Source organism: Lynx canadensis, chromosome A2 (genome assembly GCF_007474595.2).
Source record: "Lynx canadensis isolate LIC74 chromosome A2, mLynCan4.pri.v2, whole genome shotgun sequence".
Lineage (NCBI taxonomy): Eukaryota > Metazoa > Chordata > Mammalia > Carnivora > Felidae > Lynx > Lynx canadensis.
Genome location: NC_044304.2, coordinates 143,612,639 through 143,627,981, shown reverse-complemented (window position 1 = coordinate 143,627,981; position 15,343 = coordinate 143,612,639). Strand labels below are relative to the sequence as shown.

General features: G+C 40.7%; 1 protein-coding gene across 1 annotated transcript; it reads left to right on the top strand.

The window, feature by feature from the left end:
* The first annotated feature begins 1,030 nt into the window (after window positions 1–1,030).
* LOC116737944 (metabotropic glutamate receptor 8-like) lies at window positions 1,031–1,890 on the top strand. The gene has a single exon (XM_032592439.1). The coding sequence runs from the start codon at window positions 1,336–1,338 to the stop codon at window positions 1,888–1,890; it is 555 nt and encodes a 184-aa protein (XP_032448330.1). The 5' UTR covers window positions 1,031–1,335.
* Window positions 1,891–15,343: the final 13,453 nt, after the last annotated feature.

The window sequence follows — 15,343 nt, the reverse complement described above, 5'->3', positions numbered from 1 at the left end:
ACATGTGTTTCAAATATCAGATTCCCTTATGTTAAGTCAGTTTTTGCTTTCAGTTAAACCTCCTCAAAAGTCCTTTGAAAGAATCTTGTGGAATTCTTTAGGATTGAAGGTCCTAGAACAAACTTTTTCTATAGATTTGCTGGTAGATGTTTTCACTTTAGGTTATTTCTAATCTTGATGAAATAACTGTTTTCCCCACTGAGCCAGACAAAATTAAGAAGCTCTTCAATTGATCTCCAGCTCTGATTTGCTCCTAGTGATTCTAGGATCAAAGAGTGTTTACTTCAGAACTATAAGCATACCCATTGCTTCCACCCCAACAAATTCATAGGAATATCTTCACACATAACCCTCCCCATGTATTTCATTTTCAAGTCTTTGTTTTGTTATTAGAGAACAATGAGATAATTTATATGAAATAGCTGACGTTCTATGTTAAATCTTTTCACAAGCTATAAAACTTATACATTTTGGACTCCTCGGGTGGATTTCTTTCTTTCTTTTCTTTTGTGTTTGAGTAATCACTTTTTCCCACTGGGCAATCTGAGGCACCAAAAAAATGAAATTAACAGATGACTGGCTTGTTGAATACATCACAGAAAATAAACTTTCATTATGATTTTGTGGACAACATTTAAATGCTAAATTCACACAGCTGTAAAAAGTAAAAGCAGATTTGAAAAGAAATAGTGCCATCAATCACAGGATTTTTACCCTCATGGAAATTGGATTTATTGAAATAAAATGGTAAATAAAAATACTTTCTGGCTTGGGAGAATCAACCTAGTTTCTGATACTTTTCTGTTTCCCTTGCTCCAAAAGTGTCATCAATCTCTCTGTTTAGATGCAGTACAGCCAGGTGTTCAGAATCATAGGGGGACAAAAAAAAATTAGTTTCTCACTGAATAGGGGAAATGAAACAACAAACAAAAAAAGAGGTTGGTGTAAACAGAACTTAAACATATGAAAAATGTAGACCCGTTGAACTGAACCCTGTTTTTCCCTCCCCCTGCCCCCCAGGAATAATTCTGCTACAGGGCTGACTTCAAGGACGTGAATTGTTGACCTCATCCCACCTTCAGAACCTCAGCTGTTATTCTAATTTTTGCACCATTCCAAGCAAGTTGACTTTATATGGAAATAAAATTGAACCTTAGGGGTCTGATGGAAATTCACTGTGACATTGAAATCAAGAAAACTTGCTGAAACCCACAGAGCCTTTTCCCCCATGGGCCCTGATGGTAGCCTCCAGAAGGTGCAGCCTCTGGTGGTGCCCCTTCTTCTGTGGCAAGAATAAACTCTGGGTCTTGGGTTGCAACACCACCTGTGGAGAAAATGGTATGCGAGGGAAAGCGATCAGCCTCTTGCCCTTGTTTCTTCCTCCTGACGGCCAAGTTCTACTGGATCCTCACAATGATGCAAAGAACTCACAGCCAGGAGTATGCCCATTCCATACGAGTGGATGGGGACATCATTTTGGGGGGTCTCTTCCCTGTCCACGCAAAGGGAGAGAGAGGGGTACCTTGTGGGGAGCTGAAGAAGGAAAAGGGGATCCACAGACTGGAGGCCATGCTTTATGCAATCGACCAGATTAATAAGGACCCTGATCTCCTCTCCAATATTACTCTGGGTGTCCGGATCCTTGACACGTGCTCCAGGGACACGTATGCTTTGGAGCAGTCATTAACATTCGTGCAGGCATTGATAGAGAAAGACGCTTCCGACGTGAAGTGTGCTAATGGAGATCCACCCATTTTCACCAAGCCTGACAAGATTTCTGGTGTCATAGGTGCTGCAGCAAGCTCCGTGTCCATCATGGTTGCTAACATTTTAAGACTTTTTAAGGTAGGTGAAGGCATTGTCTTTCTGATCATTGTGACAAGACAATAAACTGTTCTGGCTCCAACCACAGGTGTAAGAAGAACGTGAACATGGTGAAGATGCTCATAGACCCTCTCAGGGTCACCAGGTTACTCAACTAGAGGGTTCTGTGTCTGGGTTTATACATGTGTTGATTTAGCTCCATTACTTAATTGGATTAATTATGACTCTTTTTTCCTCCCTGAACAAACAGGTGATAATTTCTGTGACATGTTGAGTCCTTAACATCTTGGGATATCCTCCTTATTGATTCTCATTTTAAGTCAAAGCAAGTATTTTTAGAGAGTATAATGAAATCTTAGCAGATTTTTCATGTAAAACATTTCTATGGTGTTTGAGATATAAGATAATTTACTTGGTGAAGCTTCTTTAAAGTGGAATGCTCTGTTATGACAAAAGTTCCTATATGAAGAAACAGTATTTATTACTAATGTGTGGATGGAAATGACACCCTGGGATATAAGATGGCCATAAAATTGTCAGGTTTATAATAGCTACAATAGAGCAGAACCTCATTAATTCAGACTGCTCTGATGCAGACTTGGAATAATTATATATAATTCATATTGAGTTAAAAGTTCAAGTTTAGCAGAATAATTCAAGCCTTTCTGATATAGGTTTGATGATCTATTACCTATAAATTGCATTTATATACTGAGTAAAATTGGCAAAATAAGATGGAATAATACTTTGAAAAGTATAAAGTGCCATAAAAATAAAGTTGTTGTAACTCACCATCTTTCATTAACTTTATCATTTTGTTTATCAATATCTATTATGTAGTGTTCTATAGGAGACAATTGTTTGAATTGAAAATACTTTTTACAGGTTTCTTAGTGGGACATGACTTTTCCAACTTATTCTGAATTAATGAGGCTTTGTTTTATATTGTGAGAAACTGTTCCTGTGCATATTATATTTAAAGATATTAAAAGAATATGGAGAAAGTGGACAGGTGACTGATACAGTGACAAAAATGAACAAATTGATGGAAAACTTACTTCACAAAAAAGATGACAGGAATTGAATCGAAAGCTCTTGGTTTGGGAAATATCTTGGGGGACCATCTAGTCTGGTTCACTTTGTAGGCTGGAATCTTCTTTGTAACCTCCCCCTAAGTGGCCTTCCAGCTTTTGTATGAATCGCTTTAGTTTAGAAGACAGAATGCTAAGAGGCAGCCTAATGACCATTTTCAGGCTGATGAAATTTTCTGAAATGAGGATGCTGAGCAGAAGCTCTCTGTGTCTAAGGAGTATTGAAGAGGCACAAACCAGGCTTCAAGGAATGTTGGAGACATTTTGAAGGACATTGGGAAGAGCCTTTTGGCAATGATAAGGACACAAGATTAAAATAGGCAGCCAAAGGTGCTCGAATTTGTCATTTCTAGAATAATTTCTCTTGGGCTAGCTGACCCCTTGCCTGTACAGGATTTTCCAGATTTCTCACCACATCCGGGAACCTAGAATTTCTCCTCAAAGTCTCAATTCTGAGCTGCATGCCATTTTGTGCTCTGTGATGGTATCCAGTTTTAGCTACTTTCCCAGCATCTTTTTCCTCTCTGATTTGATTTGTCTTCCCAGTTGCTCCTAAGCATCTTTTTTCTGTTCTTAACTCAGCAGTTGTGGCTCAACAACACCTACATGTTACATTATGTTATGTTATGTTATGTTATGTTATGTTATGTTATGTTATGATGTTACATTTGTTATATTATTTTGTTTTGTTTTTATTTTGTATTGTTTTATTCTGTTTAGTTTTTAGAAGTTTTAAATTTTAATCCCAGTATAGTTAATATATAGTGTTATGTTAGTTTTAGGGGTAAAATATAGTGATTCAACAATTCTGTATGTTACTCAGGGCTCATCATGATAAGTGTACTACTCTTAAATCCCCATCACCAATTTCAACCTCCCTCCACCCTCTGGTAGCCATCAGTTTATTTGCTATAGTTAAGAGTCTTTTTCTTGGTTTCTCTCTCTCTCTCTCTCTCTTTCTCACTCACTATTTCCTTAACAACACCCACTTTTTGAGAAGAGGGAAACCTTCATGAGCATCTTTTCCCTGCCTTCTGTTACCCTCCCCTTATATACTAAATTCTGGTTCCCAGCAATCCCATCATAATTCCTATGAATCCTGTCTCCTTCCTATAGTCTGATGGCCAGCCAAAAGTAGACAAGGATTTGAGAAGTGGGGTATTGGTGATAATTGCTTATTTGAACCTTCTAAAGATTGTAAACATTAATTTTACTATAGAATCAGCTTATCTATAAAATGGGGATAATAACATCGTGTTGTTATGCCCAGAATTCGTGATCCCCAAAGACCACCAGGGAGCCGAGTCCGATGCAAAAGCAAAAGAGCCTTTATTCGAGCTAGCTCGAGCTCAGTCCCCTACCTGCACCGAGGCAGCGGTGAGATACCGGGGAGAGAGAGCAAGTTTCAAAAGCACAAAAGTTTTATATGGGTCTAGGGGCAGCCGATTGGCTGGGGAAGGGTCGTGGCCTCGGCCGATTGGCTGGGGGAGGGTCAGAGTCCTGTTACGCAGGTCGCTGGGCGTGTTTTGATCAGGAAGTTTGAACGGGTGAGCGGGAGGTTACTCAAGGGGAGGAGGCGCGATCTGAGGTTTCTGCGATTTTCCCGGAAAAGGGGTCATGTCGGGGACATAGTCACTCAAGGTGGAGAACACAGAACAAGATGGAGTCAGCTGGCGTAGGCCCGTCCTTTCAGTGTTAGGTTTTGGGATGGATTTAATGAGAAAATACAGGTGAAGGGTTCCACCGGTACCCATGTCCTTTGCCTCCTTGAGCTGCCAAAGGGACCTTCAGGCCATCTGAAGGTTTTGTTTTTATGTGGTCTCAACCTAACTTCCCTCTGCTCCATTCTTCTTCATTGGCTGGCCAATTCTCTCCTTACTGTCTTGAATAATTCCGGAGGGACTTTATTTGACCAGGTGGGAGAATTACCATTGATTCCCTGGGCAGAGTCCAGTACTCCAGGTCAACTCTTAAGATAGTGGTCAGCACAATAGAGGACTGTTCTTGCCACCCTTGACCAAATCCTAGGGAGTGGGTGACTTTTAGCCACGAGGGGTGTTAGCTATGGTAAGTATCATAACTAAAATGAGTACACTGGCACAGAGTGAGCATTTATTATGTGGAAGCAAATGTATTTATCAATCAAATTACTGGGGCCTAAAAATTGTATCTTTCAAAAGTAAGTGACAGAATGTAGGTACTTAGCTTATCTTCCAGCTGAACCTAGAACCACATGAATGGGAACTTGATAATTGTAACTTATATTGTTTTGCTACTTTAATTTGCTTTGATGATTTATGTGAGACCTCCAGTCAGCACTCTACACTGATATTAATCATGAAATGATGAAGTCATCAGAATAGAAAATGTCTCACTTTATGTGTGAATGCATTCTGTTTAAACACGTATGTTGGGACTGCCATGAAATGTTAGAATAGTTAGCAAGGGAATGGTTAACAAATTAATGCATTGGAGATTGGCTTACAATTTCTTTTTGAAAAATAATAGTGTGATTAAGCCAAATGCTATGACTTGAATAAAAGTGAACATTTGGGACAGTTTTATGGCTCTTGGGCCGCTTCAGGACAGCGTAAGACCCACAGAATCTAAAAAGATGTACAGATATCAATATATTGCCACTTATTCCTAGATTAATGGAGTTAAAAAAAGGTAGAGCATCATGGTTTGAAAACACACAAACAAAAGTGATGATAAGGATGCAAAGGCCTTAATGAATTCACTCACTGTCCTGTTTAACAATAAACATTAGTTGAAGGTTTTAGAGTGCAGCCAGAACCTGTTTTAAAATTGTATAGAAAATACTTGTGCTAAAAGTGGAAGTAATATCCAGATGTCTTAGTTGTCTTTTTTTTTTGGACAACCCTGGAATAGCCTTGTCTTCACCTGCTGTATCTGCCCGGGCTAAGTCACGTGGGAGACAAAGGCCTCCAGGCATCTCCCTCTTACTTCAGCCTTGCTCCTCCTGTGGCAGCTTCTCCTGTACCCTGTATCCTTCTACGTTCTAATCAAAGCCTGGTTGCAAGAAAGGAGCTATGTATCATCAGTCATCTGCATATAGTATGTCTGTGTTTAAGCCAGGAAGATTCTGTTTTCCGCAGGATCGCTAACAGCGGGATGAGATAAATTGTCTTTGTGAAGGGGGTTCAGGCAACTGTTGGAGAGGTTCATTTAGCTCCTCCACCAGAGACCATACCTCGTGGGTGGCCACCTCCTTTGCCCAGGAGCACAGCTGGCCCTACTCCTTTCTAGAGGGAAGAGATGTTGTTCTATTTTTGCTTGTCTTCCTACCAAAACCCAGAGACTAATGAAAAAAAGAGCCTTCTTAACTTCAGAGGCGAGTTGGACAGGGGGCTGGAGCTAGAAGCTGTCCTGTGGTCTCTGCCCACAGGACAATGAATGCTCTGCCAAACCAGTGATTTTCATCCTCCTGAGGTGAGGTTTACACGGCTCTCTCTCCTTATTGCCCTCTCGGGGTGTGTTGACTTATCAAAACCAACTCAGAGGCTTCTCAAATGACAGGACCCAGTGTGTGAGTATACGCCTCCCCTTCACCCCCAGGATCATTTCTACGGATTGAAGCGTTTCACATTTCTTAGGTGTGATGGGAGTGAAAACAAGTTTGATAGCCACAGATGAAGACTTCAATGATCTGAACTTTTTAGAAGCACTGCTGTGCCTTAAAACACACACATGTCATATATGGGTTAATATGGGGGCAGAGTGGTCACTTCAGTGATTGTTTAATCCTTACAGCAAGTTAATGGTTTTAGATAATAGTAGTATCAATTAGGATAATGTGACATGTAACTGCAGAATAGCAAACCCAGAACTGCTTCACTCCATGTATCTAGAGGTGAAAATGCCACCCTAGTGGCTCTTGTATTGCAGAGACACTGATGAAAAGAGGGGCCGGGCTCTCGGAGATTATGTAGTTTGGAAAGAATTAAAAAAGAATTAGGGGGCCTTTTGGAAATGTCGACTGAGAAGCCCATAATTTAAATTATTTTTTAAAAAGCAATTTTGAGGAATTTTCATATGTTTTATAAAGAGCTTAGATTTCCCCCCTTTTCTAGAACATTTTCCAGCCTTTGCCTTTAAATTAGAGCAATTCTGTTCCTCAAAACACTAATCATATACTTACTTTGAGCAAAGATTGAACATTCTAAGTTAAAAATAACATCGATGCTTGGAGGTAACCATTCACATTAATGTCCATGTAGATGCATCTGGGTAATAAAAGGACAATGTTAGATACAATTTCTCTTCCTTTTGTTTTTCTAGGTAACTTTACCTAGAGAATGAACTTTGTACTCTTGAAGGATAGTTAAGTAGTCTTTAGTATCTACTTCCCAAAGCAATAAAATGAGACTTAAATAGAAATCCTCTTGTGGGTGGGATAATTTCTTTCCATGTGCAAGTGTTCTGGTTATAAATGGCTAAAACTGACTTTAATGTTAAGTAAATGAAGTGCAGTGAAATATCCCATTACCCTGGGAGTCTTCACCTACCTTGCTCTGTTTACAAAGGTGTTTTCTTCCAAGAGACTCTATGAATGGTAGCAACCACTTCCATAAAGACAAGCATTTTGCAAGTTTTTTTATTGCATACAATGGACTTTATTAACTGTAAACTCAGACGAAATAAATCTGCCATAGTTGGGCTCATCTTAGTTAGATGGACAGATATATGTGCCCAGTCAGTAAACTCAGCAGGAGGTAACATTTCATGTTGAATATTACTTGATGGCAAATAAATTGAAAGATGAACTCTTTAAGCCAATCCTTTGCTACTGTAGGAAGCTCTAATTTAACTTTGTAAGGAGCCCACTCACCTCAAATGAGAGATGATGGGTACTCTCTCTTACAGTGGCTCTAAGTGAGAGTGTTGGGGGAAGTGAGCATTGCCCCTGGTCACTGGCACTTCAACTTGGAGTCAGATAATAAATATTTATAAATATAGATGTAATGCAGACTTGGTAATATCAGTTCCCTTCTTAAAACCCCTTAATGGCTACCATTAATTCCAGGATGAAGGTCTACATCTACTTTGGGAAGTCTTTTCTCACTTCTCTTGACTAGATTAAGTTTCCTTGTTTACGTGTAACAAAGCTCCAGTAGGGCAGGATATATCTATGATATATATGAAGGCATGGATCTCTTGTTTGTTGCTATATTTCCAGCACCTAGCATGGACCTGTCTGGGAATCAATAAATGTTTGCGAATGAATGAATGAATGAATGAATGAACTGTATCTCTCTACCTCCTCCGTCTATACTCTCTCCCTCACCCCAGGCCCAAACATTGGAAATAATCTGTGTTGGGTAGATAGGACAGAAATGGAATTTTATTTGTTTTACTTTTATACTCTTCGAGAGAAAGGAACAGAAGGAGGAAGCAGTGCGGAAAGTAGGAGACATAGTATATTTTGGGAGTTACTATTTTCATGTGCTTCCTCATATTCCTACAAATCCACATTTTCCCTAAACAGTTTTTTAAAATTAAAAATTTAATAAGCAAAAGACATTAGCACATTCTCATTTTGAAAAGTTTAAGCAATGGATAAGTAAATAGTGTAAAATGGAAGGAGATCACATCTAAACCCATATCTATTAGTAAAATTATATACACAGACACATAATTTTATTAAAAGCTATATGTCTTATGACTTTTTTCATGGAATAATAATCTGGGAGACATTTCCATTTTGTTAGTATAGTTCTGTGTCAGTAATTTTCAACCGTGGCTGCACATTAGCATTACCTGGATAGCTTAAAAAAAAAAAAAAGGATGCTCACACTCTATCCGAGACCAGTGAAATTGGGGTGGGGCCCTGGCATTGGTATACTTTAAATAACTGCTAGGTGATTCTAATACTTGTGTAGGATTGAGAACTAGGAACCTTTTTTTTTTTTTTAACAGCTGCTTGGGTTTTGATTATATGAATAGACCATAATTTATTTAAAAAATCCCTTAGTGATAGGTTACTTCCCTTTGATTTCTTAAGATTATTTGTCATTTGAAAAAAAGTTAAAACAGTACTAGAGGCTCATCTCAACACAATAGCTCAAGTGAATTTTGGAACCATAGGGCCACTTTATGGAACAACAAAGGGGCTGAATTAATGAATTACCAAAACACCTTGCTATAAGACAGACTCACAGGCACACATCACAGACTGTGGCTCTTGATGACATTAAGTAAGAGAGTCAGTGTAGGGGGTCATGTGCTTGAAATGCTGAAGGAGCATGATGACTTTTGTTGGGTGCAGCAGATTTTAAACTTGGTGAATTTAAGTTAATCTTACTTTCCTTTTTTCTAGCTGTGTAGGGTCTGAAATCCTACAGTGAATTCTGAAGATATCTTAAGAGCTTGCTTAGTGATTAATGCCTAAATTTTGAGTATTTTAAATAATGAGGTTGTTTTGAAAATAGTGAGGAATCTTTCTAAGAGAATGGGTTGTGACTGGATGCTGTCTCTCTCTCTCTCTCTCTCTCTCTCTCTCTCTCTATCTATCTATTCATTCTGCTCATGAATATTTGTTGAGCGGCTATGATAGGCCAGGTTAAGGTTAATCTTCACTGTGGGGCTAGAGAAGGAGCGAGAAAAATCTATGTCCTCACGGGAGTTTACATTCTGGTGGGTGTAGAAAATATGAGGTGTACAAATAAATGTAGACAGAGAGTGACCATGTCATAAAGAAAATAAAGGAGGTGGGCAAAACAGGGCATGAGCTTGGGTGGCAGGGAGGGCCCCTCTGTGAGGTCACCATGGAATGATAGGACAAAGCCAGTCAGTTAACAACTAGGAGAAAAGCATCCAGATAAATCTTTCTTTTTCTCCAAGCTCCCCCTCAACCCAGGCCCTGGTCTGAGAGTATCTCAAAGGAAACCAAGTCTTGGAGAATGAAGCCCCTGTCCCACCCCCTCTCTCCCCACCCTTATTGTCTAGGTATTCAGAGCCAGGATAGATGGATACAGGAGACCGGGATGGGAAAGGATCTACAGGGCCTCTTCTTTCCTGACTGTGGCACCAGGGACACAGGTCTGATACCCTGCCTTTTTTTTTTTTTTTTTAAATATTTATTTATTTATCTTTGAGACAGAGATAGAGCACAAGCAGGGGAGGGACAGAGAGAGAAGGAGAGAGGGAATCTCAAGCAGGCTCCACACAGCGCAGAGCTGGATGCTGGGTGGGATCTCACAACCCTGGGATCATGACCTAAGCCGAAATCAAGAGTCAGATGCTTAACTGACTGAGCCACCCAGGTGTGATTCCCTGACTTTTGAGAAACCTGGCCCCTACCCCATCTCCCTCACTCAACTGTCCCTAAAGCCTCAGGCCAAGCCAGACCCCAGGGCTAAGTCAGCAGGTGCCACCATGTCGGGTCCTTAGGCCTCTTGGTGTCTCAGGAGCACTGCCTATATGGGTGAGGTCTCCTGAGCATCCTTATTGATTTGAAGTCCAGGTCCTTGGGAATCCCAAGGGTGGGACCAGTCCTCAGGATTTTGGAGAACATGACATCACCAAAGAGGCTGACCCTTCTCCTAGAAGGCTGGACAACACCATAGGAAGAAGGGAGCCTGGGACCTCGCAGGAGGGAGAGGGGAGCTGTGTGGGCACAGTGAGACTTCCAGGGTAGGTGGGCAGTCAGGGGTTGGAGGTTTCCAGGTCACTTCTTCCTGTCACCATCCCCTGTGTCTAGGCCAGCCATGTTGTGTGCGGCTGTGACCAGATGGACGACACTGATAAGAGACTTGAGCACAGCTATAGGGGCGGTGATCCAGAGGTCCACTTGGAAAAACCCACAGAGCCAACTCAAGGTCCCTCGGAGAAATTGAACAGGTGGAGGGAGGAGTAGAAGAGCTCATTTCCAGCACAAGGGATAAACAGAGCAGGCTTGAGGCTTGATTAAGGGTTCGAGAAGCGTGTCTGTGGAAATCATCCAGAAGTCCGCTGAGTGAGTAGAAGGAGGAGGTCGTGAGGGGACAGCAGGGCATTAAGTAGAAAGAAACGATGGCTAAGGCAATCCTGCATAGCCTTGGGATGGACAGGGCAGACGGGGTGGAATCAGGAAGCCTGCCCAAGGCACCTTGCCCTCCTGTTTGATCTGGAGCCACCGGCAGCATTCACGGATGAAGTTAGGCACAAACAGGAAGATATTTTCACCTGGTGTCGTGGCAGCCCCCTTGCCGCCCCTGGGCCCCATCTGGAGGTGGCATCCGAGTCCCGGCCCCGCTGTGCCCTCACCCTCCAGCCCGGTGCCTCAGGCCAAGCCAACAAACAGTGCACAGGCCTCCATTGCCCCTGCCCTGGCTGCTATTTATTTTTTAAGAAGTTGTCTGAAAACCTCTCTAGAGCAAGTCAGGATACACACACACACACACACACACACACACACACACACACACATGGAAAGTCCTATGCTCTTCTTTCTACCTACCCATTTAACCTAATTATTGCAGTGGTTGGTTTAAAAACAATTATTGGCATTATTTTTTTAGGAAGTTTTAGGTTTACAGCAGAATTGAAGATGGCAGTGGTTTTATTTGGTTTCAGAACAGGTTCTTCCCAGACTCTCGTCAAGATAACTTTTTGCAACCAAAGGTGTACCTTCCTAGGAAGACTTACAATCCAAAGGCTGTCCCCTGGCTCCTGCCCAGTAGTTCTCAAACTTTAGCATGCATCAAAATCACCCAGACGGCTTGTTAAAATACAGATTGCTGAGTCCCACCTTTTGAATTTCTGAGTCAGTAGGTCTGGGTTGGGGTCTCAGATTTTGCATTTCTAACAGTTCCCGGTGATGCTGATGCCGCTGTTTCGTAGACCACACTTTGAGAACCACTGCTCCATATAAATCACTTGCTGGCTGACTTAGCAAGTAAAAGTACACAAAACAAAAATGAGATTTAACAATGTTCTGTTTGGCAGCAGACTTTTTTCTTTTGACTCATGCCTGGTTGGATTTCTGTTCATATTGGTCATAATCACAGCAGCTGCTATATGGATCCACTTTTAATTGTGTGCCCTTTTGGAAGTTGTGTTCCTTATTAAATAATGCATAGCTCAGGAGTAATGATCAGCATAATGGTCACTTGAACATGATTCCTAAAGCAGGGTCACTCAGATTACCACTTTTACTCATTTTTACTACCTGTGACAGTAGAGCAGACTGATTTAAGAAACTTAGACTGTAAGATACACATTAACTGGGAATTGAGAACAGGAAAAGAAGAAAGAGACTATGATTTGTCTCAGCTACCAGCAGTTTGTCTTCAGAAACCATGACAGCTACCTCCTGATTCCCATTATGCAATGAGATTGCAAATAACATTCCACAGCAGTCTTAATCAATAGAGGGTCACAAGAGGCCCTTCTTTCCCCATGGTGGGAAAAAAATGGCCTTTTTACCAATTTAAGTGATAGAATACACTCTCTGGCAAAAGACAGAGACATCTCTTTTAGCTGTAATTGGGGATTTTCCTTATCTCTAAGCACTCTTCCTAACATAAAACATACACATAATCTTTGTGTATTTTAAGTACATGGTGAGCACCAGGCTGGTGGGGTGGGAAGGAGTCCAGGTATAGCATCATCCAAAGCCACCTTTATCTGTTTCCAGAATGAGGCCAAACTCTGCTGCTTTACTCCATTAGGCCCAGCAAGCTAATAGGCATGTGTTCTCCACGTTGGTCATTAGTCTCCTTCCAAGACTCTCCTAGGCTTCCCTCTGTGCTTGGGAGGCGGGGTTCCTTGGTGTAACATAGCCCCAGATCTATTGGTTATGTCCAGCTTCTGAGAATTCATGGGTCTGTCTCTGTGTCCCCCATAGTGCCACACTGGGCTTTCTTGGGATGTGAGGATGGTGATGTATTTTTGCTCCGGCTTCTCACCTTTGCTTCCTTTCAGGTAGACTGAGAGTAAACTCTAGCTTTGATTAGTGCTTGTACTATTTCTTACACTTTAAGTATTTACATTGTGACAATTCTGTAAAAGTTCTCAAAGTAGTTTATTATCTTCGCTCTGAGAACGTTTGAATTTATATTGTTTATAAAGCAAATGGCACTTCATACTTATGCAGATTTGTTCAGATATTTGTGGCTTATAGATATTTATTACAAGGGGCTGTCTATTCACATTATAGATTATTATAATATGCTTATCTAGTGGTGCTGATACTCTTGAGTAAAACAGATTAATATGAATTATATAAAATAGGTCAGGCTCTGAAGTCAGATTGCCTGGGTTCAAATTCTGATGTAATGCTTATTAGCTATATTACCTTAAGCAAGCTGGTTAATCTCTCTATCTGTAAAGACTAGATAATAATACTAATTCCTTCATAAGTTTTTAAATGAAGATAAACAAGATAAAGTGCATGGAGTCCTAAGCAAGATGCTTGGAAAATAGCACCATAAATGTTTGCTATAATGATAATGAGGAGGAAGATACTGATGTCCACCATCAGTAGGATATTCATTTTGAGTTATACCTTTTTTTCCAATTTCTCAACTGTTCGTCCTGACTTGCCTTATTTTGTGAACAATGGGAGGTTAGCATTAGAGGTGTAGTCATTGAACAAGAAACAACACAATTAATAGGTCCAAATAGGCTCTGGCATGAAGCAAGGCTATCTAGTTTTTCTGAAGGCTAGACATGAGACTGGGACCTTGCCAACTCCATGCTCCAGCCAGTTGAGCTAAAAAAGTAGTGGTACTGTTATTCTTTGCAAATCCACGTGTTAGGTGGTAGGAGTCAGTTTTATTTAATAATCAGAAAACCAAGGGAAAGATTGGATGACCCAAAGATAAGCTGTGCTAATTTTGCTGTTGTTCCAGCACTCAAACAAAAATGCTACTAGGTTTCAATAAAGAAAAATGAATTTTTCTCCTTTGGATTCTTTCCTGGTACCCCACTTTGAAAGTACAAGAGGTGGAGTTGTGGTTGAGGAGAAGCAGCTGGCTATGCTAGAGCTGGGTGGCAGCCTTTAAATCTGTCTTTCCGGTTAGAATTCCCTTTCTTTTCTGTGTTTGATACAATGTCCCTACATAGAAACACAGGCTCACTCTGGACCAAGAACACTACCTTTTTATTGAGAGAGTAATTTTCCTTTCTCCTAGGGATGAATTGCATAACATTTGTACCTATCACCTTCTGATACAAATGTCAGAAATGTAAGCACTGAAAGAATTCAGAGGTACTTTCTTTCGAAGTCATATTCATTTTTGGATAACCAGAAAAATAGAGTGGAACTAAATATATTAAATTTGGACTCACACTATGACCTATCTTTTTCCACCTATTTAAGATGTGAATAATTCAGTCAAACACCTATCAATTATGCCCCGGTAAATTTTCACTTCAAACATGGATAATTTACTCACATGTGAAAGGACTTCATAGGGAAAAAGAACTGAAATTTTCATAATGCAGAATTCTAGTGAGGTCTTGTTAGGAAGGACAGAATCCTATCAGAGTGTTGGGAGATAATGCCAAATAGTTCTTGGTTTAGTTCTTTAAACTTGGTAAGCGCTAAATCTCCTTTTTTCCACCAAGAGAAGCAGAATAAGATGAAGAAATGCCAGCATAGTATTCACTTATTCACCTCCTTTAACAGGTGAAACAGGTAATAGTAAATCAATCCCCCAGCAGGTGTTTATTCATGTATTTATCTTGTAGGTATATGCATCATGTTTGACACTCTAGGGAACAGCTATGAAAGTAGGTTTTAGGCTTTTACATCGCTTAGATCTAGTTGGGGAGAAATATATAAAATAACAACAAACGACATAAAACAATATTGTAAGGGCTATAGTGTGGTGCCAGGGTTTCAAAGAAAGGCTGACCTCACCTGAAGAAGTTGCAGTTATCCGTCAAGGGTTCCTGCGGTAATGTGGGGTTTGGCTGGACCTAGAGGGATGAGTAGGAGCCTCTCAACCAAGAGACTAGGAGAGGAGGAAGGCTCTTCCAGGCGTGGGAAATCCCATGAACCTTTGACCTGATGCACGGCCCTGTTCAACTAAGTGAAGACGGAAGTAAATGAAAACCATGTTCCTTCCTCATAGCATGTCTCTCCTATGATGATAAAACCTGAAAGGATCACTTTAAGAGTCTTCTGGGAGGATTCAAAATGAGGAAGGTTGAAGGGCTATTTTCCCTGCTCCCATTGAATACAAAATTTGGGACCTCTATTAAAATCCAAGCAAGTGTGTATAGAGCATCCAGAGGGCAGAATGCCCAGCCCCCAGTCAGGGGTAGGCATAGATAAAGGGGCGAGTTGCTGTGGGATTCAAGGAGGGGGCTAGTGGACCCAGGAAAACCCTCACCCCCATCCCCATTCTTTGTACTTTGGAAATCCATGAACCATAAGATCAAAAAAATTTTTTTTTCATTTGTCACATGCATATCTT

Bases quoted from the DNA above. Each gene is read 5' to 3' on its own strand.
- LOC116737944 (XM_032592439.1), top strand. From the start codon at position 1,336: ATGGTATGCGAGGGAAAGCGATCAGCCTCTTGCCCTTGTTTCTTCCTC.